The sequence below is a fragment of the Bubalus bubalis genome, chromosome 12 (genome assembly GCF_019923935.1).
Source record: "Bubalus bubalis isolate 160015118507 breed Murrah chromosome 12, NDDB_SH_1, whole genome shotgun sequence".
Taxonomy (NCBI): domain Eukaryota; kingdom Metazoa; phylum Chordata; class Mammalia; order Artiodactyla; family Bovidae; genus Bubalus; species Bubalus bubalis.
In genome coordinates, this window is record NC_059168.1 from 73026467 (window position 1) to 73054247 (window position 27781).

Here is a 27781-nt window from a genome sequence, read left to right on the forward strand (position 1 = left end):
AAAGATGAACCTCTGACTATTAAAGCATAAAACACAATTCCCTCTTTGAGGCCCAGCATCGGCCCAACGGAAAAGATGTCCCATGCTAGGCTGAGGTCCTCTGTCACTTGTTAGGAACAGTGTGAACTACAAAGACAGTTTTCCATGCTGTTCCGGAAGAGAACGTGTCAGAAGGAAGGAGGAGGCTCCTGAGTCGTCAGGTATGAGGAACAGAGGAGTCTCTGTATGCTGTGGCCTGGCCCCAAAGATGGAGGTAGTCAATAGGGGATGCTCATTTACCCCGCAGCTTTCCTCCTGGTACTGTGTGGAAAAGCTGGCATGGAGACTTTGAGTCATGTATAATATAACTAGCATTCAGGAAGATGTGGAAAGAAAATGTTCAATAGATTTGATACCTCTACCTATTGTTTCTCAGATGACTGGGAGGGGTTTTTCCTTCCGGAAGAAGGAGAGGTTTTAGGGATCTTTATCCAGGGATACCAGGTACGATGGTTCAGGTAGTGCACTGCACAAAGGCACCACATTGACGGAGGCAACATTCATGGCCAGATCGACATATACCAAGCTGAATGAGAATGGGCAAGCTGTGCGGATAGTCTAGGCCTCCTGCTCCTGGGAGCAGCCCCACCTATGCAAACCCCACTTGCAGACACAGCCATGCAAAGACTTGACAGCAAATGCTTGCTCACACTCACAGCCATTGCACAGCCATGTCTGCCTTAAGCGCACTGTGGGTGGACCTGAGGTCTCTTTTCTCACCACCCATGCTCTCAGAACCCCAACTTCTAACACTCACTCCTCCCCCCAACTCTACACTTGACATAGTTCACCTAGGAAATTGGGGGAGGGTGGAGTTGTGGCGGGCTCGCAACTTGACAAGGTGAAAGAAGTGGCATTACGCTATGTGGGAAAGAGCAGGGGTGTGAGCAGGCCTGAAACCAGCCCCGGATGCTCCCCGCTAAGACCCTGACAGGCTCCCTGGGCCAAGCCCAGGAGCGGAGCCAGCACACACTACTGCACAGCTTGAGCTGGTTTTAAATGTTTTTCACTTGAAGAAGGGAACACTTTTCTTAACTTGCAGAACCTAGTGGCAGTCATGGCCTTGCCCTATATGTTTCCTCCCTACTTTTCACAGCCTAACAAGTTGTATAACTTTTGTTTCCTCTTGGGTTCCAAGGGGACAAAGTTCTGAAAGGATCTCAGCCAGAGTAACACATTAAATAAAGTATGTGAAAGAGCTTCAGAAACAAAGAACTAGTCAGAGACTGCAAACTCGAGTGGGTGCTGGAGGCAGAGAGGAAGTAGCAAGAACTTAACCTACATGTGTAATGCCTGCGTGCTCAGTCCTGTCCAACTCTTTGCGACCCCAAGGACTATAGCCCCCCAGGCTCCTCTGTCCACGGAATTTCCCAGGCAAGAATACTGAAGTGTGTTGCCATTTCCTTTTCCAGGGGATCTTCCTGATCCAGGGATCAAAACTCACGTCTCCTCTATTGACAGGCAGATTCTTTACCACTGAGTCACCTGGGAAGCCCTATGTGTGTCAAGTGAACCTTTATTTATTTAATTTTGGGGGATAAGCTTCATTGAAGTGTAATTTACATACAATAAAATTTACCAATTCAATGACTTGACAAGTGTATATAGGTATGCAACCGCTACCACTGTCATGATATTGTTGTTCAGTTGCTAAGTTGTGTCTGACTCTTTGTGAACCCATGGACTGCAGCATGCCAGGATTCCCTGTCCTTCACTATCTCCCAGAGTCTGCTCAAACTCATGTCCATTGAGTTAGTGATGCCATCCAACCATCTCATCCTCTGTCGCCCCCTTCTCCTCCAACCCTCAATCTTGCCCAGCAGCAGGGTCTTTTTCAATGAGTCAGTTCTTCACATCAGGTGGTCAAAGTATTGGAGCTTCAGCTTCAGCATCAGTCCTTCCAATGAGTGTACAAGGGTTGATTATCACAATCATGATATAGAATATTTCTGTTACATCAGAAAGTTGCCTCATGGTCATTAGCAATCAATTTTTTCCCTCTAACTTCTGGCCCTTGGCAACTACTTACCTACTATCTATCACTGTCATTTTGCCTTTTCCAGAATTTCGTGGAAATAGAAGCATGCATTCGGTAGTCTTTTGTGTCTGGCTTCTCTATCTTGGCATAATGCTTGTAAGATTCATTCATATTGCACATATTTCAGCTGTATTTTATTTATGTATTTTTGACTGCCGTGGGTTTTCACTCCTAGTTTCCCAGGCCATGGGATTGTGTGTCTTGTGAACTTATCTGCCCTTTGTGTGCAACCTGAGACATGCTTGGCTCTGGGCTCAGTCTGTCTGCTTACGCTCGCTCTCCACTACTTGCATAGCGCCAGCTTCAGTTTTAGTTCAGTTTGCCTTTGGCTGGTCTGCTTTGTGTGCTCCATTCATGAGTCAGCAAGGGTTCAGAGAGGTAGATAGTCTGATTCTGTTCTTTCTCTAGTATCTTCAAGTAGTTGCTTTTTGTACCGAGCCAAGATTTTACCATGTTTTCTTCAGGGAAGAGTCATGTGGTAGGGTCTTAATCTATCACACCCATAAGCAAAGTCACAGCTTACTTGTTTCTATTTCACCTTCATTTAAAAAAAAAAAATGTATTTGGCTGCATCAGGTCGTAACTGTGGCCTGTGGGATCTCTGATCCTCATTGCGGCAGACAGACTCTTTTAATTGTGGCATGCCGGATATAGTTCCCTGACCAGGGATCGAACCTGGTCCCCCTGCATTTGGAAGTTAGGTATCTTAGCCACTGGACCACCAGAAAAGTCCCGCATTTTTCTCTTTATCATTGGTTTTTTTAGCCATTTGGTTGTGATGTGCCTTGATGTGGTTTTCTTCATGTTTTCTCTGCTAGGAGTTTGTCGCGCTTCTTTGATTTGTTAGTTTGTAGTTTTCATCAAATTTGGCAATGTTTCAGTCATTATTTTTTCAAATAACTTTTCTGTCCTCTCATCTACGCCCCCTCTCTCTTTCTGGGACTCTAGTTGCATGTATATAAGGCTGCTTAAAGCTGTAACAACTCATTCATTTTCTGTTCATTTTTTTTTTAATCAGTCTTTTCTTTCCCCCCTGTGTTTTATTTTGAATTGTTTCTATTGCTACGTTTTCACAGTCAATAATCTTTTCTTATTTAATGTTTAATCTGCTATCAATTCCATTCAGTATATTTTTCATCTCCAGGATTTTGATTTGGGTCTCTTTTATATCTTCTATTTACTCTCATGATGCTTGTGCTCGCCTCTCCTTTCTTGAACATCTGGTTTCCCTGGCCATATCTGGTTTCCCATAGCTATTTTAATGTCCTTGTATACTATCAGCAGCATAATTTCTGGATCTGCTTCTATTGGTTGATTTTTCTTCTGCTTTGAGTGACAGGTAATTTTTAAATTGGATGCCAGGTATTTTGAAATTTATGTTGTTGGATACTAGGATTCTTTTTAGAATTTTTTTCCTTTAGATACTTGGGGAGTTTGGAATGGGATGCAATTCAGTTACTTGGGAACAGTTTAACCCTTTTACTGTGCACTTTTAAGCTTTGTTAGGTGGGGCCAGAACACCTCTCAGATGGGGGCTAATTTGGCTTGGTACTGAGGCAGTCTCTTTCTAAGTACTCATTGCCCAGAGTGTTGTGAAGTCTTTAGCTGGTGGGAACACCAACTCTTCAGGACTTCCATCTCTCTGTGTGCGGTAGCCTGGGAACTCTCTCCAGACGGTGAGCTGGGACATTGGTAGGACTCATCTCGTTTGTTTTCTTTCTCTCAGGGATCACTGTCCTGCCTATTATCCAATGCCTTAAAACCATTGTTTCATATATTTTGTTCAATATTATAATTGACTAAGAGAGAGGATGATATTTGGGCTTCCCTGATAGTTCAGTTGGTAAAGAATCCACCTGCAATGCAGAAGACCTGGTTTGATTTGTGGGTTGGGAAGATCCGCTGGAGAAAGTATAGGCTACCCACTCCAATATTCCTGGGCTTCCCTTGTGGCTCAGGTGGTAAAGAATCTGCCTGCAATGTGGGAGACCTGGGTTCAATCCCTGGGCTGGGAAGATCACCTGGAGAAGAGAAAGGCTACCCACTCCAGTATTCTGGCCTGGAGAATTCCATGGTCTGTATAGTCATGGAGTCGCAAAGAGCTGGACACGACTGAGCGACTTTCACTTTCACTTTCACTTTCAAGGGTGAGTCTAATTATAGATCCTGCCACTTCTTCATGGTTGAAAGTAGACATTGCTCTTATTCTTTTTTAAAAAATTATTTTTTAATTGAAGGATAATTGCTTTATAGAATTTTGTTTTCTATCAAACATCAACATGAATCAGCCATCAGTTCAGTTCAGTCACTAAGTCATGTCCAACTCTTTGTGACCCCATGAATCGCAGCACGCCAGGGCTCCCTGTCCATCACCAACTCCCGGAGTTAACCCAAACTCATATGCATCAAATTGGTAATGCCATCCAGCCATCGCATCCTCTGTTGTCCCCTTCTCCTCCTGCCCCCAATCCCTCCCAGCATCAGGGTCTTTTCCAATGAGTCAGCATTTCGTATGAGGTGGCCAAAGTATTGGAGTTTCAGCCTCAGCATTAATCCCTCCAGTGAACACCCAGGACTGGTCTCCTTTAGGATGGACTGGTTGGATCTCCTTGCAGTCCAAGGGACTCTCAAGAGTCTTCTCCAGCACCACAGTTCAAAAGTATCAATTCTTCGACACTCAGCTTTCTTCACAGTCCAACTCCCACATCCATACATGACCACTGGAAAAACCATAGCCTTGACTAGACAGACCTTTGTTGGCAAAGTAATGTCTCTACTTTTTATTTTATTTTATTTTATTGTCTCTGCTTTTCAATATGCTGTCTAGGTTGGTCATAACTTTCCTTCCAAGGAGTAATCGTCTTTTAATTTCATGGCTGCAGTCACCATCTGTAGTGATTTTGGAGCCCCTCAAAATAAAGTCACTGTTTCCACTGTTTCCCCATCTATTTTCCATGCCATAGGTAGCTTTTATTCTTTTAAGTCCTCTTTTTTATTGAAGCGTAGCAAACACACATAAAAATGTACAAATTCTAAGTGAATGGCTCAATAACCTTCCACAAAATAAACACACCTGTGTAACCACCTCCCATATTAATAAATGGAACGTCAGATTAGTTGCTCAGTCGTGTCCGACTCTTTGTGACCCCATGAATCGCAGCACGCCAGGCCTCCCTGTCCATCACCAACTCCCGGAGTTCACTCAGACTCACATCCATCGAGTCAGTGATGCCATCCAGCCATCTCATCCTCTGTCGTCCCCTTCTCCTCCTGCCCCCAATCCCTCCCAGCATCAGAGTCTTTTCCAATGAGTCAACTCTTCGCATGAGGTGGCCAAAGTACTGGAGTTTCAGCTTTAGCATCATTCCTTCCAAAGAAATCCCAGGGCTCATCTCCTTCAGAATGGACTGGTTGGATGTCCTTGCAGTCCAAGGGACTCTCAAGAGTCTTCTCCAACACCACAGTTCAAAAGCATCAATTCTTCGGCACTCAGCCTTCTTCACAGTCCAACTCTCACATCCATACATGACCATTGGAAAAACCATAGCCTTGACTAGACGGACCTTTGTTGGCATAGTAATGTCTCTGCTTTTGAACATGCTATCTAGGTTGGTCATAACTTTCTTTCCAAGGAGTAAGTGTCTTTTAATTTCATGGCTGCAGTCACCATCTGTAGTGATTTTGGAGCCCCCAAAAATAAAGTCTGACACTGTTTCCACTGTTTCCCCATCTATTTCCCATAAAGTGATGGGACCGGATGCCATGATCTTCGTTTTCTGAATGTTGAGCTTGAAGCCAACTTTTTCACTCTCCTCTTTCACCCTCATCAAGAGGCTTTTGAGTTCCTCTTCACTTTCTGCCATAAGGGTGGTGTCATCTGCATATCTGAGGTTATTGATATTTCTCCCAGCAATCTTGATTCCAGCTTGTGTTTCTTCCAGTCCAGCGTTTCTCATGATGTACTCTGCATATAAGTTAAATAAGCAGGGTGATAATATACAGCCTTGACGTACTCCTTTTCCTATTTGGAACCAGTCTGTTGTTCCATGTCCAGTTCTAACTGTTGCTTCCTGACCTGCATACACATTTCTCAAGAGGCAGATCAGGTGGTCTGGTATTCCCATCTCTTTCAGAATTTTCCACAGTTCATTGTGATCCACACAGTCAAAGGCTTTGGCATAGTCAATAAAGCAGAAATAGATGTTTTTCTGGAACTCTCTTGCTTTTTCCATGATCCAGTGGATGTTGGCCATTTGATCTCTGGTTCCTCTGCCTTTTCTAAAACCAGCTTGAACATCAGGAAGTTCACGGTTCACATATTGCTGAAGCCTGGCTTGGAGAATTTTGAGCATTACTTTACTAGCGTGTGAGATGAGTGCAATTGTGCGGTAGTTTGAGCATTCTTTAGCATTGCCTTTCTTTGGAATTGGAATGAAAACTGACTTTTTCCAGTCCTGTGGCCACTGTTGAGTTTTCCAAACATCACTAGTACCCAAAAACCTCATGTTCCTTTCCAGGCCTTTACCTCTCCTCCCAGAGTAACCACTATTCTAATTTCTAGCATCACAGAACATGTTTTTGGACTTTATATAAATGGAATCATGTAGTATGCAGTCTTTTGTGTATGGCTTCTTTCACTCAAACTCACTATGTTTGTCAGATTCATCATGTTGTTATGTGAAGCAATAATTAATTCATTTCCACTGCTGTGTAGCATTCCATTTTATGAATATAGTGTAGAAATAGTGTTAGTTGCTCAGTCGTGTCCGACTCTTTGCAACCCCATGGACTGTAGCCCAAAGGGCTCCTCTGTCCATAGAATTCTCCAGGCAACAATACTGGAGTGGGTTGACATGCCCTCCTCCAGGGGATCTTCCTGACCCAGGGATCGAACCCAGGTCTCCTCCATGGCAGACAGATTATTTACCATCTGAGCCACTAGGGAAGCCCATGCTGCTGCTGCTGCTGCTAAGTCGCTTCAGTCATGTCCGACTCTGTGTGACCCCACAGACAGCAGCTCACCAGGCTCCGCCGTCCCTGGGATTCTTCAGGCAAGAACACTGGAGTGCGTTGCCATTGACTTCTCTGGGGAAGCCCATATACCACATTATTTATCCTACTGTTGATGGGCATTTGAGTTATTTCCAGTTTGGGGGCTATTATTAATAGTGCCGCTATGATCATATTTGCACATATTTTTGTGTGTACATATGTATGTATTTTTAGCAATAGAACTGCTTAGTCATAAAGCTAGGCATCTTTTCTACTTTAGTGGATAACACCAAATAGTTTCCAAAGTAGTTATCCCAATTTACATTCCTACCAGGATTGTATGAGAGTTCTAGTTGCTCCATACCCTCACCAATACTCACTATTTTGCCTTTTGCATTTTAGCTATTCTGATGGATTTTACTTACATTGCCTTTCAGAACACCATACAGACATAATAAAACTACTGAGTGGAATGAATTAACAGTGTGCCAGTTTGAGATTCCTGTATATAAGCTGTTTCTTTCCAATGGCTTTGAGTATTTCTAAAAGCATCCTGTCACTACATTTGTGTTCATCAACATTATTTGAGCAGAATTTGAAAGCTAAGTGTTTGATGATTCACTAGGTGAAGATATGGTGGGAGGGAAGGCAAACAAAGGGCATTCTTGGCAAAGGAAGCAACATATGGAGAGAAAGTCATAAAAGGACTTGGCTCAGTTACACTTCTTTGTCTGTGCAAATGGCACCTCCAGGAATTGTGCAGTGCACAACCCATCAGGCTGTACACAGAAGCCATACCTGTAATGGTCAGAGATGATAAGAAGTTTGCTGTGACCAGAGGGTAGGGTGGGTAGGATAGAGAAGCAGAAGTCAGATCCAGAATTGGGGCAATATAACTGACTCAGATTTTGACAGAAGCTTACTTTAAAACTCCACCCTGCCCCCACCTTTACTAGATGAGGGATTATACAAGCTTCCTCCTCTTGGATCCCTCAGCCTCTGAGGCAACAGGGCTGCCACTGAACTGAGGCTGAGGTGAAACTCATGCGAGGAAGGAGAAATGCTGAGCGTGCTCCAGCTTGTCTTGCTACATGACTCTGATCTCAGCAAGCTGAGGAACCAACACCCTGTCCTTCCTCACTCTTGGGCTTCCTCTATTGCCCGCAGCCTCAGCACACTCCTATGCCTGGGAAAATTGAGTAACCCTGGATGGGAAGCCATGCCCACTCACCTACACCTAGGTTTGTGTTACTGAGTCACTGGAGGTGGTTTCTGAAAGCACAAGAAAGTGAAAGGAAAACTCCAGGTCCCCCACATATCTTGGGGCTTCCCAGGTGACTTAGAGGTAAAGAATCCACCTGCAGGAGACCCAAGAGTCACCAATTGGATCCCTGGGTCAGGAAGATCCCCTGGAGGAGGAAATGACAACCCATTCCAGTATTCTTGCTTGGAAAATCCCACGGACAGAGGAATCTAGAGGGCTACAGTCCATGGGGTTGCAAAGAGTCGGACGTGACTGAGCACAGAGCACAGTACCACATATCTCCCCATGACCTGCCAGGGTGAAGGATATCCCTCTGAAACACTGTCTGTAACCCCTCACTGCACTTTGTGTATGTGTGTGTTGCATGATTAAGGGCATTAAATAGTTGAAGTAGGGTCCCTCTGTTGGGATAGAAGGAACTACTCACTGTCAGAGAGGGCAGACTCTCTTCTGAAAGGTGAGGTTCATGTTCAAGTTCTGCCTTTCTTCCAGTTACTTGGACAAAAAGTATATTCCTTAAAGTAGAAACTGGGACTGATGGAAGGGCTCCAGGGAATGGCAGAGTGAGACTCAGTCTTGGGTTTGGCAAAAAAGGGAGTAGCTCTAAAGAAATAAGTGGTAAGATGGCACCTTCCCAGGTGGGCACAAAAGCCAGCACAAGGAGCACAGGAAAGGTTCCACGGTTGCACCGCTCTGGGACTAGAGTGTACATGATGAAACCAGATATCAGCTGGAGATTCGGATCTGGGACTAAGTGAACAATAATATGAGTAGATAGATACCTTTCCAACCTAGCTTTTTAGTTTATTTTTCTGCTTCTTCACAAGATTAACTTTTTTTTTTCCTTGAGTGCTCCATGTGGCATGCAGGATCTTAGTTCCCCCGACCAGGAATAGAACGTGTGCCCCCCGCAGTGGAAGCACAGGGTGCTAACCACTGGACTAGCCAGGGAAATCCCACAAAGTCAGCTTTTAAGTCAACCAGCAGGGATATACAGCACACTCAATGTGTGTTCCCTGTGACTTGAGGCTTATGAGGAGCTGAGAACGAGAGACACAGGGTCTTCCCTCAGACAGAGTACTAAGTAACCAGAGAGAGGAGAATAAGGCATGTGAACTGCCTAAGGGATAGTATAACTGATGCAACATTTTGTTTCTATTTTGAGCCAAAATGAAAATTAGTATGAACTCCCTGATCACCAGCTGGGCCACAGTGAGAGTGTAAAGCATCTCAGGAGGAAGGGAGGAGCTATCCTGATCCTGAGATCAAAATTGTTTCCAGTTCATCTGTAAGTGTTGACTATCCCTGTGTGAACTATCAAAGAAACTGTAATAGCCTAAAAAACAAATCAACAAGATAGTGAAAGACCATAGCTAATTAAATACTAAACTGTGTGGGCTGAGGGGATCCACGGGGATCCAAGAGGCTCCAGGTGCTAGGAAAGGTCCAGTTCTCTAGGGCTGAAGGACAGGTATGTCTGTGCAGCCATTCAATCATATCTAACTCTGCAACCCCATGGACTGTAGCCCACCAGGCTCCTCTGGGGATAAGCAAACAAAGGGCATTCTGGACAGGTGAACAGTATGGGGAAAAGGCAAAGAAATAATCACCTTCAAAATCACTCCCATTTCCACTGAATTTTAAAATTTTCAAAGAACCTTCATAGCCTCGATCTTTTTTTTTTTTAATCTTTTCAGCAGCCTCAAACATTTGGCAGAAGAGAGATTCCCACTCACAAATTAAGTGAGAACTGGAGAGTATCTGTTGATTTTGTTGTTCAGCCTCCCTCTCTCCCATCTTCTACATCTAGCATCCTGGTTTTCCTTGGAAAAATATCTCTCGCCAACCAGGGTTCTGACTACATCCCTGAACTCAGGGAGGGCCTAATCAGATCTAGTCTACTACTGAACTACCACAATAGTTAAGGAATGGGTATATGACCCAAGTAGGCCAAGGAGACTCATATCCACAACCTTTGCTGAAATAATCAAGGAAGAGAATAAAGCCAATGCAGAGGAAAGCAGAGCCCAGAGACCATTTTCTGTTGACATTGGGTGCTTATATCCAGCTGTGCCTGAAGCCAGTTTATCCTGGATTTTTCTGAGAGGTAAGCCATCACATTCTCTTCTTGATTTAAGCCAGTTTGAATTTGATTTCTGTTACTTGCTACTAACAGAGTCCTGGATGATTCAGAAAGCTTAGACAATATATTTAAATTCTGATCCTGTGTTCTTAAAACTATTAATAAGTCTAATAATTAGAGTGACAGTATTATAAGAAAGGATTATTAAGCATGGTGGAGTCTGCCTGGTTCAGATCATTTCAGTTCAGTCGCTCAGTCGTGTCCGACTCTTTGTGACCCCATGAATCGCAGCACGCCAGGCCTCCCTGTCCATCACCAACTCCTGGAGTTCACTCAGACTCACGTCTATCGAGTCAGTGATGCCATCCAGCCATCTCATCCTCTGTTGTCCCCTTCTCCTCTTGCCCCCAATCCCTCCCAGCATCAGAGTCTTTTCCAGTGAGTCAACTCTTCATATGAGGTGGCCAAAGTACTGGAGTTTCAGCTTTAGCATCATTCCTTCCAAAGAAATCCCAGGGCTGATCTCCTTTAGAATGGACTGGTTGGATCTCCTTGCAGTCCAAGGGACTCTCAAGAGTCTTCTCCAACACCACAGTTCAAAAGCATCAATTCTTCAGCACTCAGCCTTCTTCACAGTCCCACTCTCACATCCATACATGACCACTGGAAAAACCATAGTCTTGGCTAGACGGACCTTTGTTGGCAAAGTAATGTCTCTGCTTTTCAATATACTATCTAGGTTGGTCATACCTTTCCTTCCAAAGAGTAAGCATCTTTTAATTTCATGGCTGCTGTCACCATCTGCAGTGATTTTGGAGCCCTCAAAAATAAACAGGGGAATAGTTATGGCCCATATATGTTCACTCAATTTTACACACATGTTTTTTACTCTCTTCTGAATAAAACCATGATACAATGTATACTTTTGGAAAATGAAAAAGAAAATAATGTGGAGGTAGTGAGTGGAGAAGCAAATGGAAACCCACTCCAGTGTTCTTGCCTGGAGAATCCCAGGGACGGGGGAGCCTGGTGGGCTGCCGTCTCTGGGGTCGCACAGAGCCGGACACGAATGAAGCGACTTAGCAGCAGCAGCAGTGATTACAGAATGCAATGGAGAAGAGAGACCTTGAAATCAGAGATGCAGGAAGGAAGCTGTCTGAGATGGAGGCTTGGGGTAAAGAAGGATAAAGTAAAGCAGTGGAAATATGGATGGAAGCAGGTAGAGAGGTAAGAGATGATTCCTGCATGAATGAGGGCATGAGAAAAATACAGCTCCAAATACTGGTAATGATGACAGATAAGGTAGCTGAGAGGGAAGGACCTGGCTGGGGATGTTAAGGGGGTGTATGCAGTTATATTTTGAACTTATTCAGGTGGGAACATCCCAACAGTGGGTCTGTAATATCAATATCATTTGGTGGGAAGGAACAGAACCCTTGTTGAGTTAACTCATGTGGGGATCTGGGAAGTCAGAAATGGAGGCTCTTCTCTTTCTATCTCTGGGGCGCACGTGGTCTTTCCTTGGCTCTCTTCTGCATCTGCCAACCAGGTCCTTCTGCCTCCTCAGAGGGAGGGCCCCCCTGGAAGAAGCTGGAGTGCCCTGGGAACCTCACAGGTAGGCAAACCCATCGTTACAGCAGCTGAGTGAAGGCACCCCGTGGAAACTCTGTCCGAAATGTCTAGAAATGACCAGCTGGGTGACGAACAAGTCCTGGTGTAGACAAGGTGTAAGGTCTGTGTTCAAGGAAAACCACAGGAAAAAGAACTTGGTTTGAGCCTGGGAAAGAGAAACAGCAAGGTTGAGAACAGAGGCCAAGCGTTGCTGATGCAGACAACGGTGCAAGAAAGGCCTTGTGGCCAGTGACGTTCTCTATAGGACTCTTGCTTCCAGCTCACACAGGCGCTCCCACCCCCAGCCTGCCTCCAGTTCCCCTTTGCCTCCCTTCCTTCACTTCAAACTCCTTCAAAGCTGCCTGTGCTCCCTGCTCCCCTCCTCTGCACTCCTCTACCCTCAGTCCAGGCCTACCCTGCTGGTGCTCCTAGAAGCATGCCAGCAAGGTCTCCAAGGACTTACTGGTCGCCATATCCAGGCAACAGATAATCCTCAACTCTAATCTTATTTCACTCATTCGTTGGTCATTCATTCATTTATTCAAAGAATATTTGTTAGGAGCCAACTGCTTGCCTGGTGCTGGGGATATGATATTGAGCAAGACCCATTAGGTACAATTTCCTGACAGAGTGTCTACTTCTTCCTAAGATGCCATACACTCATGCACACACACTCAGGCATAACTCAGACAGGCACACACACTTGCTTTTTCTGTTTACACCTTCCCTGGAGCCTCTACTAGGGATCTAGCTGCTAGGCATGCAATCGACACAGGACACAGACAAATGGGAAGGAAGTTGGGCCAGTAGCCTAAGGAAACTGGGAGGAAGAGGGCCAGACGGCCTGGAGGGGCACCCCAGGATGTTCAAATCATCACTTGGCCATTTGGTAGGGCCTGGGGAGTGTGTAACTCTGAGTGGCAGGCACCCAGTGGAGAAGGGCACACAGCCAGGATCTCAGGTTCTGGCCACTTCAGGCAGTTGTCCAGGCAAGGCACTTCCCAGAGGGCCAGGGAGGAACCCGGGGGACTGATTGCAGCCTTTGGGGAGGCAAGCCATCTGGGCGCATGCCTGCTACATCATACTCCTTCACTGAACCCTGGCTTTGCTCCTGGAGCGTGAAACTCCTAGAACTGTCCCCATGAGGAAGGGAGTCTCTGGGAGGGACCCTGGATTCTGGGCTGGACACTGACACCCTATAAATTTGAGGAGCCAGCCTGTCAGGAGCCTGGCTGGTTGAACACTCAAGGATTTGGGTGATGGAAGGTCCCAGAATTTTCCGCTCTTTCTCTTCCTAGGGAATTATATAAAGTAAATGAAGAATAAAAAGGAGAAAGAAGATGGGGGAAGGAGAAAAGGAGCAGGAAAGAAAGGAGGAGATGGAGAAGAAAAGCATTTTTTAAAACACCGCCCAAACCATAGTACTAATATTTCTCTGCTTAAAACCTTTAAGTAACTTCCCATTGCTCTTTGAATAACTACACCCCTCCCCTCACCCCTCTCCCCCTCCCTCCTCACCCCTTCCAGTCATAGGAGGCCTGCTAGGATGTGTGCACACAGGTCTTGTGGGAAATTCCCACATGTGGTTGCAAGTGAAACAGAAGGAGCAGCTTAACAGGCTCATCATAAGGAGCTACAAGAAGGGGTTTTAGGGGAACACCATGGCAGTTCAGTGGTTAGGACTCAGTTTTCACTGCCAAGGATACAGGTTCAATCCCTGGTCAGGGAACTAAGATCCCAAAAACTGTGCAGGCAAATGGGTCAGTAGCTTAGTTATGTCTGATTCTGCAGACATGGACTATAACCCACCAGGCTCCTCCGCCCATGGGATTCTCCAAGCAAGAATACTGGTGTGGGTTGCCATTTCCTTCTCCAGGGGATCTTCCCAATCCAGGGATCAAACCTGGGTCTCATGCATTGCAGGCAGATTTTTTTTACCATTTGAGCCACCAGGGAAGCCGGCAAATAAATAAATAAATATATATTTTTTTTAAAAAAAAGAAGGGGGCTTTAGTCCTAGATGTGTGACTAGAGGACTATGGGAAAATCATGGCCTAAGCCTCCTTTTCTTTACCTGGTCAGTGATCAGGGAGGGTAAAACCTGCCCTGCCGGCCTTGCTGGGTTATTGGGAGGCTCAGGTGAGATAAAGAGCCTAGAAACCTTTGTGAACTATCAAATACTAAACAAATAAAGGATTGTTCCTGCTACTGAGGAAACTACCTTGAGAAGTGTCAGAGGCCCACACCTCTTTCAGCTCTCAGTGCTTTCTTTCTAATAATCCTTTATCACATTATAACACCTTAGGCCTTTCAAAGTACTTCAGTATATACATTGTGTCATTTGTTCTGAGCCATTCCTGCACAGTGGCCAGGCAGGGCTGCCCCTTGCTGGGCATATAAGGGCACAGGCTCAGAGGAGGTGAAGTCACCAGAAGGGCCAGCGTCACTGGGAGTGTTGTGGCCGAGCCAGGCCTGAGCTCGGGTTTCCTGATCACAGTGCAGGGCCTGCAGGTCCTGGAGCCGCTCTGCTCCCAGCACATACTGATGTTATTCTTTTAAATTCTAAACCTTCACAGAGGGTGCTTCACAGAAGAGGTCTTCTTAGAGGATGAACTTCCCCGTGGTGGTTAGCATGGCCTTTGAAAAGTAAAGTCAAAGTGTTAAGTCGCTCAGTCTTGTCTGACTCTTTGTGACCCCATGGACTGTAGCCTGCCGGGCTCCTCTGTCCATAGAATTCTCCAGGCAAGAATACTGGAGTGGGTTGCCATGCCCTCCTCCAAGGGATCTTCCTGACCCAAGGATCAAACCTGGGTTTCTTGCATTGTAGGCAGATTCTTTACTGTCTGAGCCACCAGGGAAGCCCAGCATGGTGGGGCTATTTCAGGGGACACTTGAGCTTTTGCAATGAGACAGGCTGGGTTTTGAGGATCTACTTAAGTGGGGCCCCTAGGAGTTTGCCCAGGCTGCTCTGTCATTACTCTGCGACAGTGGTCAGCCAGCTGTCAGGCCAGAGGTGTGCCTTTTGGACCATATTAGGATCCTCCTTCAGGTGTGATTCTAACCACAAAGAGTGCTGTTGCCTAGTGCTGCACAAACACCACTCGATGGCTCATCTGCACAACAAGGGCGTGTCAGCCCCGTGTCGCCTCTGGGGTAGGGCGAGCCCGCTCCCTGTCCCCAAGTTCTCACAGTTGGAGACACAGCAGCGCACGGGAAAATAACAGCAGAGGGTGGCGCGAGCATCCTCTCAAGCCAGGGACACTGTGATCCTCCAGGATAAGACAGAATGAGCTCAGAAAGACCGAGACCTCTGGGGACTGGGAGGCTGGGAGGAAGCTTCCTGGCTCAGGACACCCGGTCCCCCTCCCCTAAGTCGGTCTCCAGGTCTGACTGAAACATTCTTGCTGTTTGTGAATCACACCAGGAAACCGCCTCTGCAACATTCCAGGATGCGAGAGCCACGCCCTCGGTCTGACTGCTGATTGGCGGTGGCGTGAGTCAGGGGAAAGGGCACGGGACGGGCAGTCTGGAGATGCAGGACTCTGCGCCTTGATCTACAGCAGAGCCAGATCAGCCAAAGAGATTGGGGCGCGTTTCCTGTCAAGGTCAAATGGCTGGGTGGCCCCGGTCTGGCCTCAACCCAGGTCTCCTGAGTTTCTATTGTAGGAGCCTCCCCGCAAGTCTGTGGTGATGATGACGAGCATTCCAGAGGGGAGGGGCAGGCAGGGAGACGCGATCTGGAAGGAGGGCGAGGCTGGAATGATAGCCTGCCGGGTGGGCCATTTCTCCCACCCCACCGCAACTCCACTTCCTTTCCCCGAGTCCCCCGAGGGGCTGAATGAGACTGAGAAGAGTGATGGGAGTTGTTCCCACGACATTTATAAGCGTTAAAAAAAAAAAAATCAGGCAATCTAACTGTGCAATATGGAGAGTGATCTGAAATATATCCTAAAGTAACCATTCAAAGCAAAACTTTTAGAAAATAGAATGTGTTTGTGACCTTGGGGTCAGTTCAGTTCAGTTGCTCAGTCGTGTCGGACTCTTTGCAACTTCATGGACTGCAGCACGCCAGAGGAAGAGTTTTTAAGCATAAGGCAAAAAGTGCTAATCATGGAAAAAGATTGATAAATGTTGTCTACATGAAAATGAAGAAATCCTGGTTTTAAAAAGGTACCACTGCACCAAAAGCATGAAATGTCAAGCCACGGTGCCCTCCTGCAGAGGATCTTCCCGACCCAGGGTTGAAGCCACCGCGTCTCTTGGGTTTCCTGCATTGGCAGCAAGATCTTTATCACTAGAGTCACCTGGGAAGCCCATGTAAGCAACAAAAGGCTCAAAGCCAAAATATTAAAGAAAAGTGACGGAGAGACTTGAAGGGAAGATTCACAGAAGAAGACACAATAGTGCCATATTAAGCATGTGAAAAGGTGCTGAACTTTATTTGGTGTCAGAGAAGACCAAACTAAAACCACTTTGAGATACCACATATCTAAAACTAAGAATACCAATATTAAGTGTTCTGGTTCTGGTGTGAAACCCCTGGAACCCTTGTACACTGCTGGTAATGAATATTGCTATTCCCGTGTTGGAAAACGGTTTGACATTATTAACTGAAGTTGAAGAGATGGCCTCCCTGTAACCCAGCAGTCACACCCCTGGGTATATGTGCAATAGAAATGTGTTGAGTGTGCATAGAACGCATGAACAAGTATGCTCGAAGCGGCACACTTTGTAACAATACCAAACGAAACAACCCACATGTCAGTCAAGAGACAATGATAGGTGATATATTCACACAACAAAATATTATGTAGTAGTAATGGATGAACGACAGCCAGACATAACATATGGATGAATGACAGCAGACACAAGAACACGGATGAATCTCTCAAAGAAGCCGGAAGAAAGCCAGACACAAAAGGATACACACTTATGAGTTTATGTAAAGCTCAAAAAAGAGCAAAAGAAAACCATAAGCTTTAGATGGTAAAAGAACAAAAAGAAGCAAGCAAGTGATTACCATGAAAGTCAGGAGAGGGGTTACCTTAGCGAGGAAGAAGGGATTGTGAGTGCAGACGGTCCTAAAGGAGATTCCTGGGATGCTGGCAATGTTCTGGTCTTGGCCTTGGTAGTGGGTACCCGAATGTTTAATGATAATTCTTTAAGTGGTATATTCATGTAATGTAATGTTCTGAGTGTGTGTTTTATAGTGCTGAGTGAACTATGTGAAAGTGACAATATTCAACCATTCTAACCTAGTGGTTGGCTTCTCTGATGGCTCAGCAGTAAAGAATCTGCCTGCAATGCAGGAGACTCAGGGGACACAGGTTCCATCCCTGGGTCAGAAAGATCCCCTGAAGGAGGAAATGACAGCCCACTCCAGTATTCTTGCTGGGATAATTCCATGGACAGAGGAGCCTAGTGGGCTGCAGTTCATGGGGGTCACAGAGTTGGATATGACTGAGCAGGCAGCTAACTTAATCTAATGATTAAACCTAACAGTGATTTCATACGGTTCAACCTAATGTTTCATAATTAAAAATAACACCTTAAGTGAAGCAATCTTTCAAAATGATGATCATGAAAGCTATTAATAACTTCATTCACTCATTTACCCATCAAACAAACATTTCCTGGGGGCTTGTTGTGAACAAGCCATATTTGTAAGCACCAGGATACAGAATAAAGTTCTGCCCTGGTGCTCACATTCTAATGGGAAGATAATGCATAAGCAGATACTGAAACATCTAGAATGTCATATTGTGATACGTGCTATGAAGAGAAATAAAACAGAGCAAGGAGATAGAGAGTGATGAAGGGAGATTTCAGAAAGCATGGTCAGAAAGGCTTCTCTGAGAAGATGACATTTGAAAATGCAGCTGAATGAAGTGAGAGAGAGAAACCACGTGCAGCCACAGGAGAAAAAGCCTGTGGCAGAGGAAAGAGCAAGTGCACAGGCCCTGTGGCTGGAATGTGCATGGTAGGACTGAAGAACAAGGAGGCCAGTGTTACTGGATTGGAGGGAGGGCAGGGGAGAGCATGAAGACACGAAATGGGAGAAGCAACCAGGGACCTGTCACAGAAGGCGGACTCAGCTTGGCAAGGGAGTCGGGATTTGACTCCAAGAGTGATGAGAGGCTGCTGAAAGTTGAGAGCAGGAAGTGGTATGATTTGATTTGCAGTTTAGAAGGAAGACCTTAGCTGTGCTGTGGAGGAGGGAGTCTAAGGCATGGATTCCTCTTAAAGGCTACCGCAGTGTCCAGGCAAGAGATGAAGGTGGCATGGACTAGAATGACCGTGGTGGTGGCACGCAGTACTTTGGAGTCAGGATCAATAGATTTTTGTAGAAAGAACCCAGACAGGATTTTTTTGTTTGTTTGCTTTTAATGGATGGCATATAAGGGAAGAGGAAAAGGAGTCAATAATAAATATAATATTTTTCTTAAAAGGACATGTAGTTCTATAGAGGATCCAAACTCTTCAAAACATGTTCTTAAATCATTTCTGTAATGAGAAACTTAAATACAACAGAGTCTAAGAAAGATGGCTGGGGGACAGGATATTTTCATAGATGGATGGATAATACCATTTAGAAAAAGCAGAAGCTAGGGACTTCCCTGGAGGTCCAGTGGTTAGGACTCCAAACTCCCCGGCATGGGATTCAGGTTCAACCCTAGGTCAGAGAACTAAGACCCACATTCCACACAGTGTGCCCCCCAAATTTGAAAAGTTAAAAAAAAAGCAGAAGGTAACTGCCATAGGAGGTAAGGAAAAAAGAGACCCTCTGAGGCCTGGAGTGGGTAGGAAAGTCTTTACTGAGGAGGCTGAAGGTTAAAGGGGTATTGAAAGAAGAAAGTAAAGTTAGTCCAGGTGGGGCGCAGACTGAGAGCTAAACCTGGGGGTCTAGTACAGGGTGGTGGAGTTAGAGAAATTAGGCTTATGACCCAATATTGCCATTTACCGATTGGGTTAGTGTGAAGGTTAAATAAGACAAATGTAATCCACCTATTAGGTGCTCAATAGATGGTAGCTACTAAGGACAGCTCTTTTTAGTATTCAGATTTTTTAATTTTCAGATTTTTCTTTATTTTGGGGGTTAGCAGTTGGCTCAAATTCCATTTACTAGAACTTACCCATGGTAGTGTATATATGTCAGTGAGGCTCTCATAAAGCAGAGGGAGCTCAGCTCAGTGCTCTGTGATGACCTAGAGGGGTGAGATGGGGGTGGGAGGGAGGCTCAAGCAGGAGGTGATACATACATGTAGCTGATTCACACTGTTATACAGCAGAAACAAAAGTAATATTGTAGAGCAATTCTACTCCAGTTTAAAAAAAAAAGAAAGAAAAATATTACAGCAGAGACAGGACAAAATAAGCTTCTGGGAGAAGAGGAGCTACCAGTAATATAGACTTGGATACAATTGGAAACCCTGGAGTTAGATAATCTCACAGAGATTGAGAGCCCAGAAACTTGCAGCCCATCTAGTGACTTTGTCACATAGTCATATCTCCCTCTGCTGGTAGAATTTGTTTTTGCAAGGTAAACAAATACTGATCTACTTAACACATGAAAATTTGCAGGCCCCAACCCCACCCCACCCCCAACCCCCGTGGGTTACTGAAAGGCCAACTCTGCCTTCTTAACACAGTCTCACTCTGACTGTTACTGAGACCATACCAGAAGAAGATGCTGGTTTGGGAATCCCTTGGGAAAAAAGAACTTTCATTGTCAAAGGAAATGCAGCAAAGGGAGCTTCTTCCTCCCTCTAAAGAGATGATGAGTCTGGACTCCTAGGAAACTGTCATTCAAACCAGAACTAAGAAGCAACTGTTCTGCCATCTTCACAGTAAGCTCTCCCCATGAGAAAGAGGAAAGACCCAGGGTTTCAGTTTGGGAGTCTGAAGACTGACTGTGCCACTTGGTGACTGGGTTTCCTTCCTTAGTTACTTGATTAGCCTGAAGCTTAGAGTCCTCACAATATGGGGATATTAATATTTTCTCTTTTCCTAGGGGGTTGATGTGAGGGTAAAGTGAGTAATGTATATGATCATACTCTATTAACTGAAAATCACTCTACAAATATGAGTTTATTACTATCACTTCTTTGTCTTGCCTCCCCATTTTCTTGTCCTGAACTCTCATTCATTTGCTTAGCAACTGATACTGATTACTTTTAAAAAAAAATTTGTCAGCACCGGATCTTAGTTGCAGCACACAGGATCTTCAATCTTAGTTGTGGCATGTGGGATGTAGTTCCCTGAACAGGGATTGGACCTAGATCTCCTGCATTGGGAGCACGGAGTCTTAGACACTGGACCACCCAGGAAATCCCAGACAAGGGTTTTTAAAAGAATATTTTATAGAGAATGAATGGGTAGAAGTAAGAATAGACCTAAGGAGACCAGACTGGACACTCCCGTGGAAAGCCAGGCCAGTGAAAATGAGGGCTTGGGTCATGATATTGGCTGTGAAAAGGGAGAAGAAGTTGATAGATCTGAGAAATATTTAGGAAGTTGAGTCGATAGAATTTGGCATTTTAACAGATGTGTTGAGGGTAGGGAAAGAGCTGTTTAGAGGCCTAGGGACATTCTTGGAGGAGCAAGTGTGGAGGGGAGAATGATGAGTTTGGTGTTCACAAGTACAACTTCAGGTACTTGGACCATCCAAGTGGCTGCATGTATTAGAGAATTGGGTATATAAAAGTGGAGAATAGAGAAGTTTGGACTGGTAGAAATTTAGGAATCATTTAAACACAGTGAAGCCATAAGCTATAGTGATCACTAGAGGGTAGCATTGGAAGGAAAAGAAGACAGGACCAAGCTTTAGGAAACTCCAACATTGAATGTCGGAGAAGGCAATGGCAACCAACTCCAGTACTCTTGCCTGGAAAATCCCATGGACGGAGGATCCTAGTAGGCTGCAGTCCATGGGGTTGCTAAGAGTCGGGCACGACTGAGCGACTTCACTTTCACTTTTCACTTTTATGCATTGGAGAAGGAAATGGCAACCCACTCCAGTGTTCTTGCCTGGAGAATCCCAGGGACGGCGGAGCCTGGTGGGCTGCCGTCTGTGGGATCGCACAGAGTCAGACACGACTGAAGCAACTTAACAGCAGCAACAGCAACAGCAACATTGAATGTTGGGGTTGAAAGAGGTCAGTTGGTTAAGGACTGCCAAAAAAGGGAGACACAGAATGTGAACAACCTTACATGCAAAGCAGAAAAGGAAGGAAAACTACTGTTTCATGAATATCTTCTATGTCCTAGGAGTTTTCATATACATTATCTGACTTTATTCTCATGTAAACCCCGTGAGTCAGTAAGTGTTCCTATCTTCACTTTTCCCACTGAGAAAATAGATGTTCAGAGAAGTTGAATAATTTACTTAGGGCCACACAACTTATAAGCAATAGTCTCCCTCCCTGTGGGAGAATCTGGGCAAATGCCTTGTCAGGTGGTGACATTTGGTGGAGAGAACAGGGCTGGAATCCCCTTTATTCAGCACTCTAGTGCCAAGGTTGTAAGCCAAAACAGAGAAAGGGTAGTCCAAAAACCAAAGCCAAGTGCAACAAGAAAACAGTTCAAGAGCCAAATGGTCCATTCAGAAGTCAGGTCGCCAAAGCCAAAACCTCACCTAGTAATTGGTTCAAAACCAAGTTAATCACAAGCAGTAGAACTTGGTCAAAGAGAGGGCTGAGGAAAGTCAGGAAACTTCAGAAGGGGGGAAGCCACCAGCTAAGCCACCAGCTAAGCTGAGCTAGCATTTGGGTACTGGGGATTTGAAGATGGGGAGGAGGTGAGGAGACAGGTTTTGTAGAATTGAAGAACTGAGCAAATAGAAAATAACATGACTGGAAATGTTTTGTGGAAAGATTCTTCTGGTGACTCTGTGAAGAAGGGCCTCAAGATGGGAGAATAAGGACAAGTCAGACCCAATGCATAGATTCAACTCCCCTCTGCAGAATGGAACAGAGGTAGGACACTGACTTGGTCCCTGGACCTGAGAAATTATACTTGATTTGTATCCTAGAGGAAAAAAAATATGATGATCCAAAAGTGGAATGCCAAATGTAGACCTGGTCTGTCCAGGATACTTAAGGAAGCAGAGCTGTTGGGCAAGCCACGCCAGGACACATGTATGTCTTAAGGGCTTTCTTAAAAACGAGTCTTCTCATTGGTACAGTAGTAGCATTTGAACTTCACAACCATTTTAAAACCAATGGCTTTAAATAGATGAGGAAACTAAGGCTAGGGCAGGGTAAACTGTGTGCCAAAATTCACACAGTTGGGTGGAGACCGGAACTGTAGCTCAAGCCCAGGTTTTGTCCTATGCAAATTCTGTGTCTCTGTAAAAGAAAAGAGATTGGTCAGGGAAGCTTCACAGAGGAGGCAAGGGCAGGGCACCAAGTACAGAAGAGTAACAGGCAAAGGCACAAAGATGCAACAAGGAACAGCCAGAAGACAACAAAACCTGGTTTCTAGTATTGTAAGCGCCTTGAGGACAAGAAGGTCTAGTTCCTAGAATGAGGCCTGGGGTTTACCAGGCACTTGTTGTTGGTTGTTGTTCAGTCACCCAGTTATGTTTGACTCTTTGCAACCCCATGAACTGCAGCACACCAGGCTTCCCTGTGCCTCACCATCTCTCAGAGTTTGCCCAAGTTCCTGTCCATTGCATCAGGGATGCCATACAGCCATCTCATCCTCTGATGCTCTCTTTTCCTTCTGCCCTCGATCTTTTCCAGCATCAGGGACTTTTCCAATGAGTCAGCTGTTAGTATCAGGTGACCAAACTATTGGAGCTTCAGCATCAGTCCTTCCAATGAGGGAAGTACTCATTCCTTCCAATGAGGGAAGGAAGAAATCAATTCAGGATTGATTTCCTTGAAGACTGACTGGTTTGAACTCCTTTTTGTCCAAAGGGACTCTTAGGAGTCTTCCCCAGCACCACAGTTAGAAGGCATCAATTCTTTGGTGCTCTGCCTTCTTTATGGTCCAGCTCTCACAAACAAATGTGACCACTGGGAAGACCATAGCCTTGACTATATGGACATTTATTGGCAGAGTGATGTCTCTGCTTTCCTGTTCAAAGGAATGAATGTCTAGAACACAGATTCTCTATAGGAGAGTAGCTGGAAGTGAGGCTGGGAAGTGGCAGGAGTCAGAAGATGGAGCGGCTTTTATACAATATGGAAGGCTGGTGTTGGAGGAGGGAGGTGAACAGAGTGCATGTGCAGAAAGGATGCTAAGAGAGAATCAGCTGGAAGGTGGTTCCAGGAGAGGGACAAGGAAGGCCAGAAGTAAACCAGGGCAGGGAGAGGAGAAGACAGTCAAGAAGAATTTCTGCGTTAGAATGCCTGGCAACATCCTGAAGGGGAGGGGGTGACATATAGGGGTCTGCAGGCGGAAAGGCAGAGCAGAGGAGAGAGAGAGAGGATGCTGGCTGTGCAGGAAACAGGTGTGGGCAGTGGATACCCCGCATTCTCCAGCAGCTAGGCTGCACTCCTGAGGCTGCAGGCCAGAGAGGGAGGGGCCTCTCGGACTGGAGAAGTCATTAGCAACCTGCCAGAACCGGGTTAACAAAGGCAGGACTACAACTCCCAGCATGCCGCGCCCCAGTGGGGTGACGGCGGGCGGTGGCTGCGCTGCACCCGCCTGGTGGGCGCAGGACCTGGGTCGGCACCGGAGCCTGTCATTCCGGAGGGGGGCGGTCTGCGTGGCGGGGGGGGCGGTGCGGGCGGGCGATGCACCCGGGTCCCCAGCGCACTGGCCGCGCGGGGCTCGCGTCTCCCGCCCCGCGGCCCCGCCCCTTGCCCCACCCCAGCCGGGCGGTTTAGCTGGGGCCGCAGCGCGGCGGCAACATCACTCTCGCCGCGGCTGCTCCGCCCCATCCCCTTCTGTTTTTCTCTCTCATTCTCCGGTGGCGACGGCGGGGAAGGCGGAGGCAGAGGCTGCAGCAGCCGCGCTGGCTGCAATGAATGATCCCCCAGCTGGGGGAGAGGACTCCAGGTGAGCCTCTGCCCTTGGGAGGGCCGGGACCCCCGGCCCCCCAGAACCTGCAGCACCCTTCCCCCCACCCCCCGCCATGGATCTCTAGAGGAGGAGGAGGACAAGGACGAGAAGACAGCTCTGCCGCCCACCCCCATCCCATTTTCCTCTTCCTTTATCTCATTGTTGCCGTCGCTGTTTACGGCAGCGCTCCCTCTGCCCCAGCATGGGGCGGGCTCTGGGTACTGCCATTCGGCAGGCGCTGCTCCCGCGGCTGCCCGGCGATTCTGCCTAATTCTCCCTCCGCAGCCGGTGCAGCGAGGACCGGAGAGCGGTGGAGGCCCGGACTGCAGCAGCGGCGGGGCCAGCTCCCAGCATCTCCACCCTAGGAGGCTGCATGCGGATTGAAGAACGGTGCCTGGGGGTGGGCCGGCCCCGCTGATCCCGACCTAGGGCGGACAGCAGGACTAACGAGGCTGCGGAGTGGGTCCGGGGGTGGGGGGTGTGCAGGAAGGACAGAGCAGCAAGATGGCCAGTAAAACCAAGGCCAGCGAGGCCCTGAAGGTGGTGGCCCGGTGCCGCCCCCTCAGCCGGAAGGAGGAGGCTGCTGGTCACGAGCAGATCTTGACCATGGACGTGAAACTAGGCCAGGTGACCCTGCGGAACCCCCGCGCTGCCCTGGGGGAGCTGCCCAAGACCTTCACCTTCGATGCCGTGTATGATGCCAGCTCCAAGCAGGCAGACTTGTATGATGAAACCGTGAGGCCCCTGGTAGACTCGGTGCTTCAAGGTTTCAACGGCACCGTCTTTGCCTATGGACAGACAGGCACAGGCAAGACCTACACCATGCAGGGGACCTGGGTGGAGCCCGAGCAACGCGGGGTCATCCCCAATGCCTTTGAGCATATCTTCACCCACATCTCGCGCTCCCAGAACCAGCAGTACTTGGTCCGGGCCTCCTACCTGGAGATCTACCAGGAGGAGATTCGAGACCTGCTCTCCAAGGAGCCCGGCAAGAGGCTCGAGCTGAAGGAGAACCCTGAGACAGGCGTCTACATCAAGGACCTGTCCTCCTTCGTCACCAAGAATGTCAAGGAGATAGAGCACGTGATGAACCTGGGGAACCAGACCCGGGCAGTGGGCAGCACACACATGAATGAGGTCAGCTCCCGCTCCCATGCCATCTTCGTCATCACCGTGGAGTGCAGTGAGCGTGGCTCAGACGGCCAGGACCACATCCGTGTGGGCAAGCTCAACCTGGTGGACTTGGCTGGTAGCGAGAGGCAGAACAAAGCAGGCCCCAACACCACTGGAGGGACCGCCACACAGCCCACTGGTGGTGGCGGTGGTGGAGGGGGTGGTGGCGGTGGTGGAGAGAGGCCGAAGGAAGCCTCCAAAATCAACCTGTCACTGTCCGCCCTGGGCAACGTGATCGCTGCTCTCTCGGGTAACAGGAGCACCCACATCCCCTACCGGGACTCCAAGCTGACCCGGTTGCTCCAGGACTCTCTGGGGGGAAATGCCAAGACCATCATGGTGGCCACCCTGGGGCCAGCCTCTCACAGCTACGACGAGAGCCTCTCCACCCTGCGCTTCGCCAACCGGGCCAAGAACATCAAGAACAAGCCCCGGGTGAATGAGGACCCCAAGGACACACTTCTGCGGGAATTCCAGGAGGAGATCGCCCGCCTGAAGGCCCAGCTGGAGAAGAAGGGGATGCTGGGAAAGCGACTCCGCAGGAAGAGCAGCCGCAGGAAGAAGGCCGTGTCAGCCCCAGCCGGGTACCCGGAGGGACCGGTGATCGAGGCCTGGGTAGCCGAAGAGGAGGATGACAACAACAACAATCACCGCCCGCCCCAGCCCATCCTGGAGACGGCCTTGGACAAGAACATGGAGAATTACCTGCAGGAGCAGAAGGAGCGGCTAGAGGAAGAGAAGGCGGCCATTCAGGACGACCGCAGTCTGGTGAGCGAGGAGAAGCAGAAGTTGCTGGAGGAGAAGGAGAAGATGCTGGAAGACCTGCGGCGGGAGCAGGAAGCCACAGAGCTGCTCGCTGCCAAGTACAAGGTAAGAGTCCCCAAGGGAGCAAGGGCTCTCCAGAGGCCCCCCAGAGGGATCTGGGCTGGCAGGCTTTGCTTTGAGGGTCTGCGATCTGGCCTGAAGCAAAGCGTCCTGCCCTTCTGCCAAGTGCTCCCCTGGAGAAGCCAGGCAAATTTCTGCAGCTCTGGGCTGCCAGGCAGAGCTGCTGAGGAGCACCTAAAAGGAAACACACACTCACACACAGAGCAAAAGCAGGCAGGCAGTCTCTCAAGCCAGTGAGCTTGGACTGGCCTCACCTGCGGCCTGGCAGTCTCTGCTGGTGGCCCCCAGAACCGGTCAGGTCCATGGACAGCCAGGCAGGCGTTCAGCCTCATTTAGGTGTGGGTTCTCACTCTTGCTTAGCTGCCTCCCTTGTGATGTTCTCCCTTTGCAGCACCATCAGACCTCACACTGCTTTAATACCTGACATTTGGATAACACTTCATGGTTTCCATAACTGTGTATGTGCTCTCATTTGATCCTCATGGTAGCTATCCGGGGTCCTGGTTGTTAAATCCCCATATTGACAGGTGAGGGGCTAAGGCTCAGAAAAGTGACATGAGGTTCCATCCTACAAAGTAGCAGAGCTGAGCTGGAACCAGTGGCCCTTGGGCCTTTTCAATTCGTGAATGGCAAGGTGGGACTATGAATGGGTCCTGCTCCCTGTGAAGGCAGTCCAGCAGCCCACAGGGCCTATTGCTTGGAATCTTAGGAAGGAGATCATGCTGAGGGTAGGAGAGCGCCTCCGGCTCTACACTGGAAACCTGGAGTCTAGGGCTAGATGTACTATAGCTCATTGAGTGACCCTGTGTTCATTGTGTCTTCCTTTCCTCAAGCCTCAGTTTCCCTTTTTGTAAAATAGAGGGTTGGCCTGGGTGATCTCTGAGGTTCTTCTAATCAGAGCAGCAAACCAGCTGGCTCCTAATAAGACCCAATTCCCCATTGCCCTGCGAGACCTCAGGGCCTCAGCATTCCCCCAGCCCCAGGGACACCTCCAGGCCCCAGTGGAGCTAAGCTACAGAGGTCCGCCTGCCTGGCTGGCCACCGACCTGTTAAATTTTGTTGTCACAGATGCCAGGAGTCCCTGTCCCAGGCGTTTCCAGGTCCATAGAGTCCTTAACACTGAGGATTGGAGGAAGGATGCAGGGAACCCTGAGCTGATGTCTTGCTGGGGAGAGCAAAACACTATCGTTTCTTAGTCCCTCTCATGAGTGTGGGCTGAGGCTCAGGGAAGCACCGCCTGGGAGGGAGCGTGGCAGCAGCTGGAGGAGGGACAGTTGAGCTGCACACCATTGTCTGTGTTATGAGAATGTGCTGCTGCACCCTGGGGGTTCTGGCCTTGCTTCTTTAATATTTAATTCACCACCAGGAGCTCAGCAAGGGTTATGCTGAGCTGCTTCCTCAAAGAAAGGATCAGGGGCCTGGCACATTGGGACCCTCCTGGAAGAAGCAGGATGTGAAAGGCAGGACAGTTAGACTCAGCTCTCCCAGGAGAAAGGAAATCTAGGCAGTCCAGAGCTTTCCACCGGGAAATCTTACAGGGGTGGTGTGTCATCAGTTTCATTACCAAGAGCCTCACAACCACTACCCATTGCTCTCTGCCTCCACCCATCCTTAAAGCCAGTGGGCAAAAGAGGCTAAAAGGGTGCTCTTTGGCCCTGAGGAAATGGGTAGAAGGGATGGAGGGAAG

General features: G+C 47.7%; 1 protein-coding gene across 2 annotated transcripts in view; it reads left to right on the forward strand.

The window, feature by feature from the left end:
• The first annotated feature begins 24029 nt into the window (after positions 1-24029).
• KIF3C (kinesin family member 3C) overlaps positions 24030-27781 on the forward strand; it is a 35994-nt gene continuing 32242 nt past the window's right edge. The window contains exon 1 of one of the 2 annotated variants that reach the window (XR_326446.4): positions 24030-26079. Coding sequence is in view for 1 of the 2 variants with exons in the window: in XM_006046227.4 (XP_006046289.1) it covers positions 24541-26079 (1539 nt within the window). In the remaining variant the exon portion in view is untranslated. The remainder of the gene's footprint in view (positions 26080-27781) is intronic. The other variant, XM_006046227.4, reaches the window with a different exon arrangement.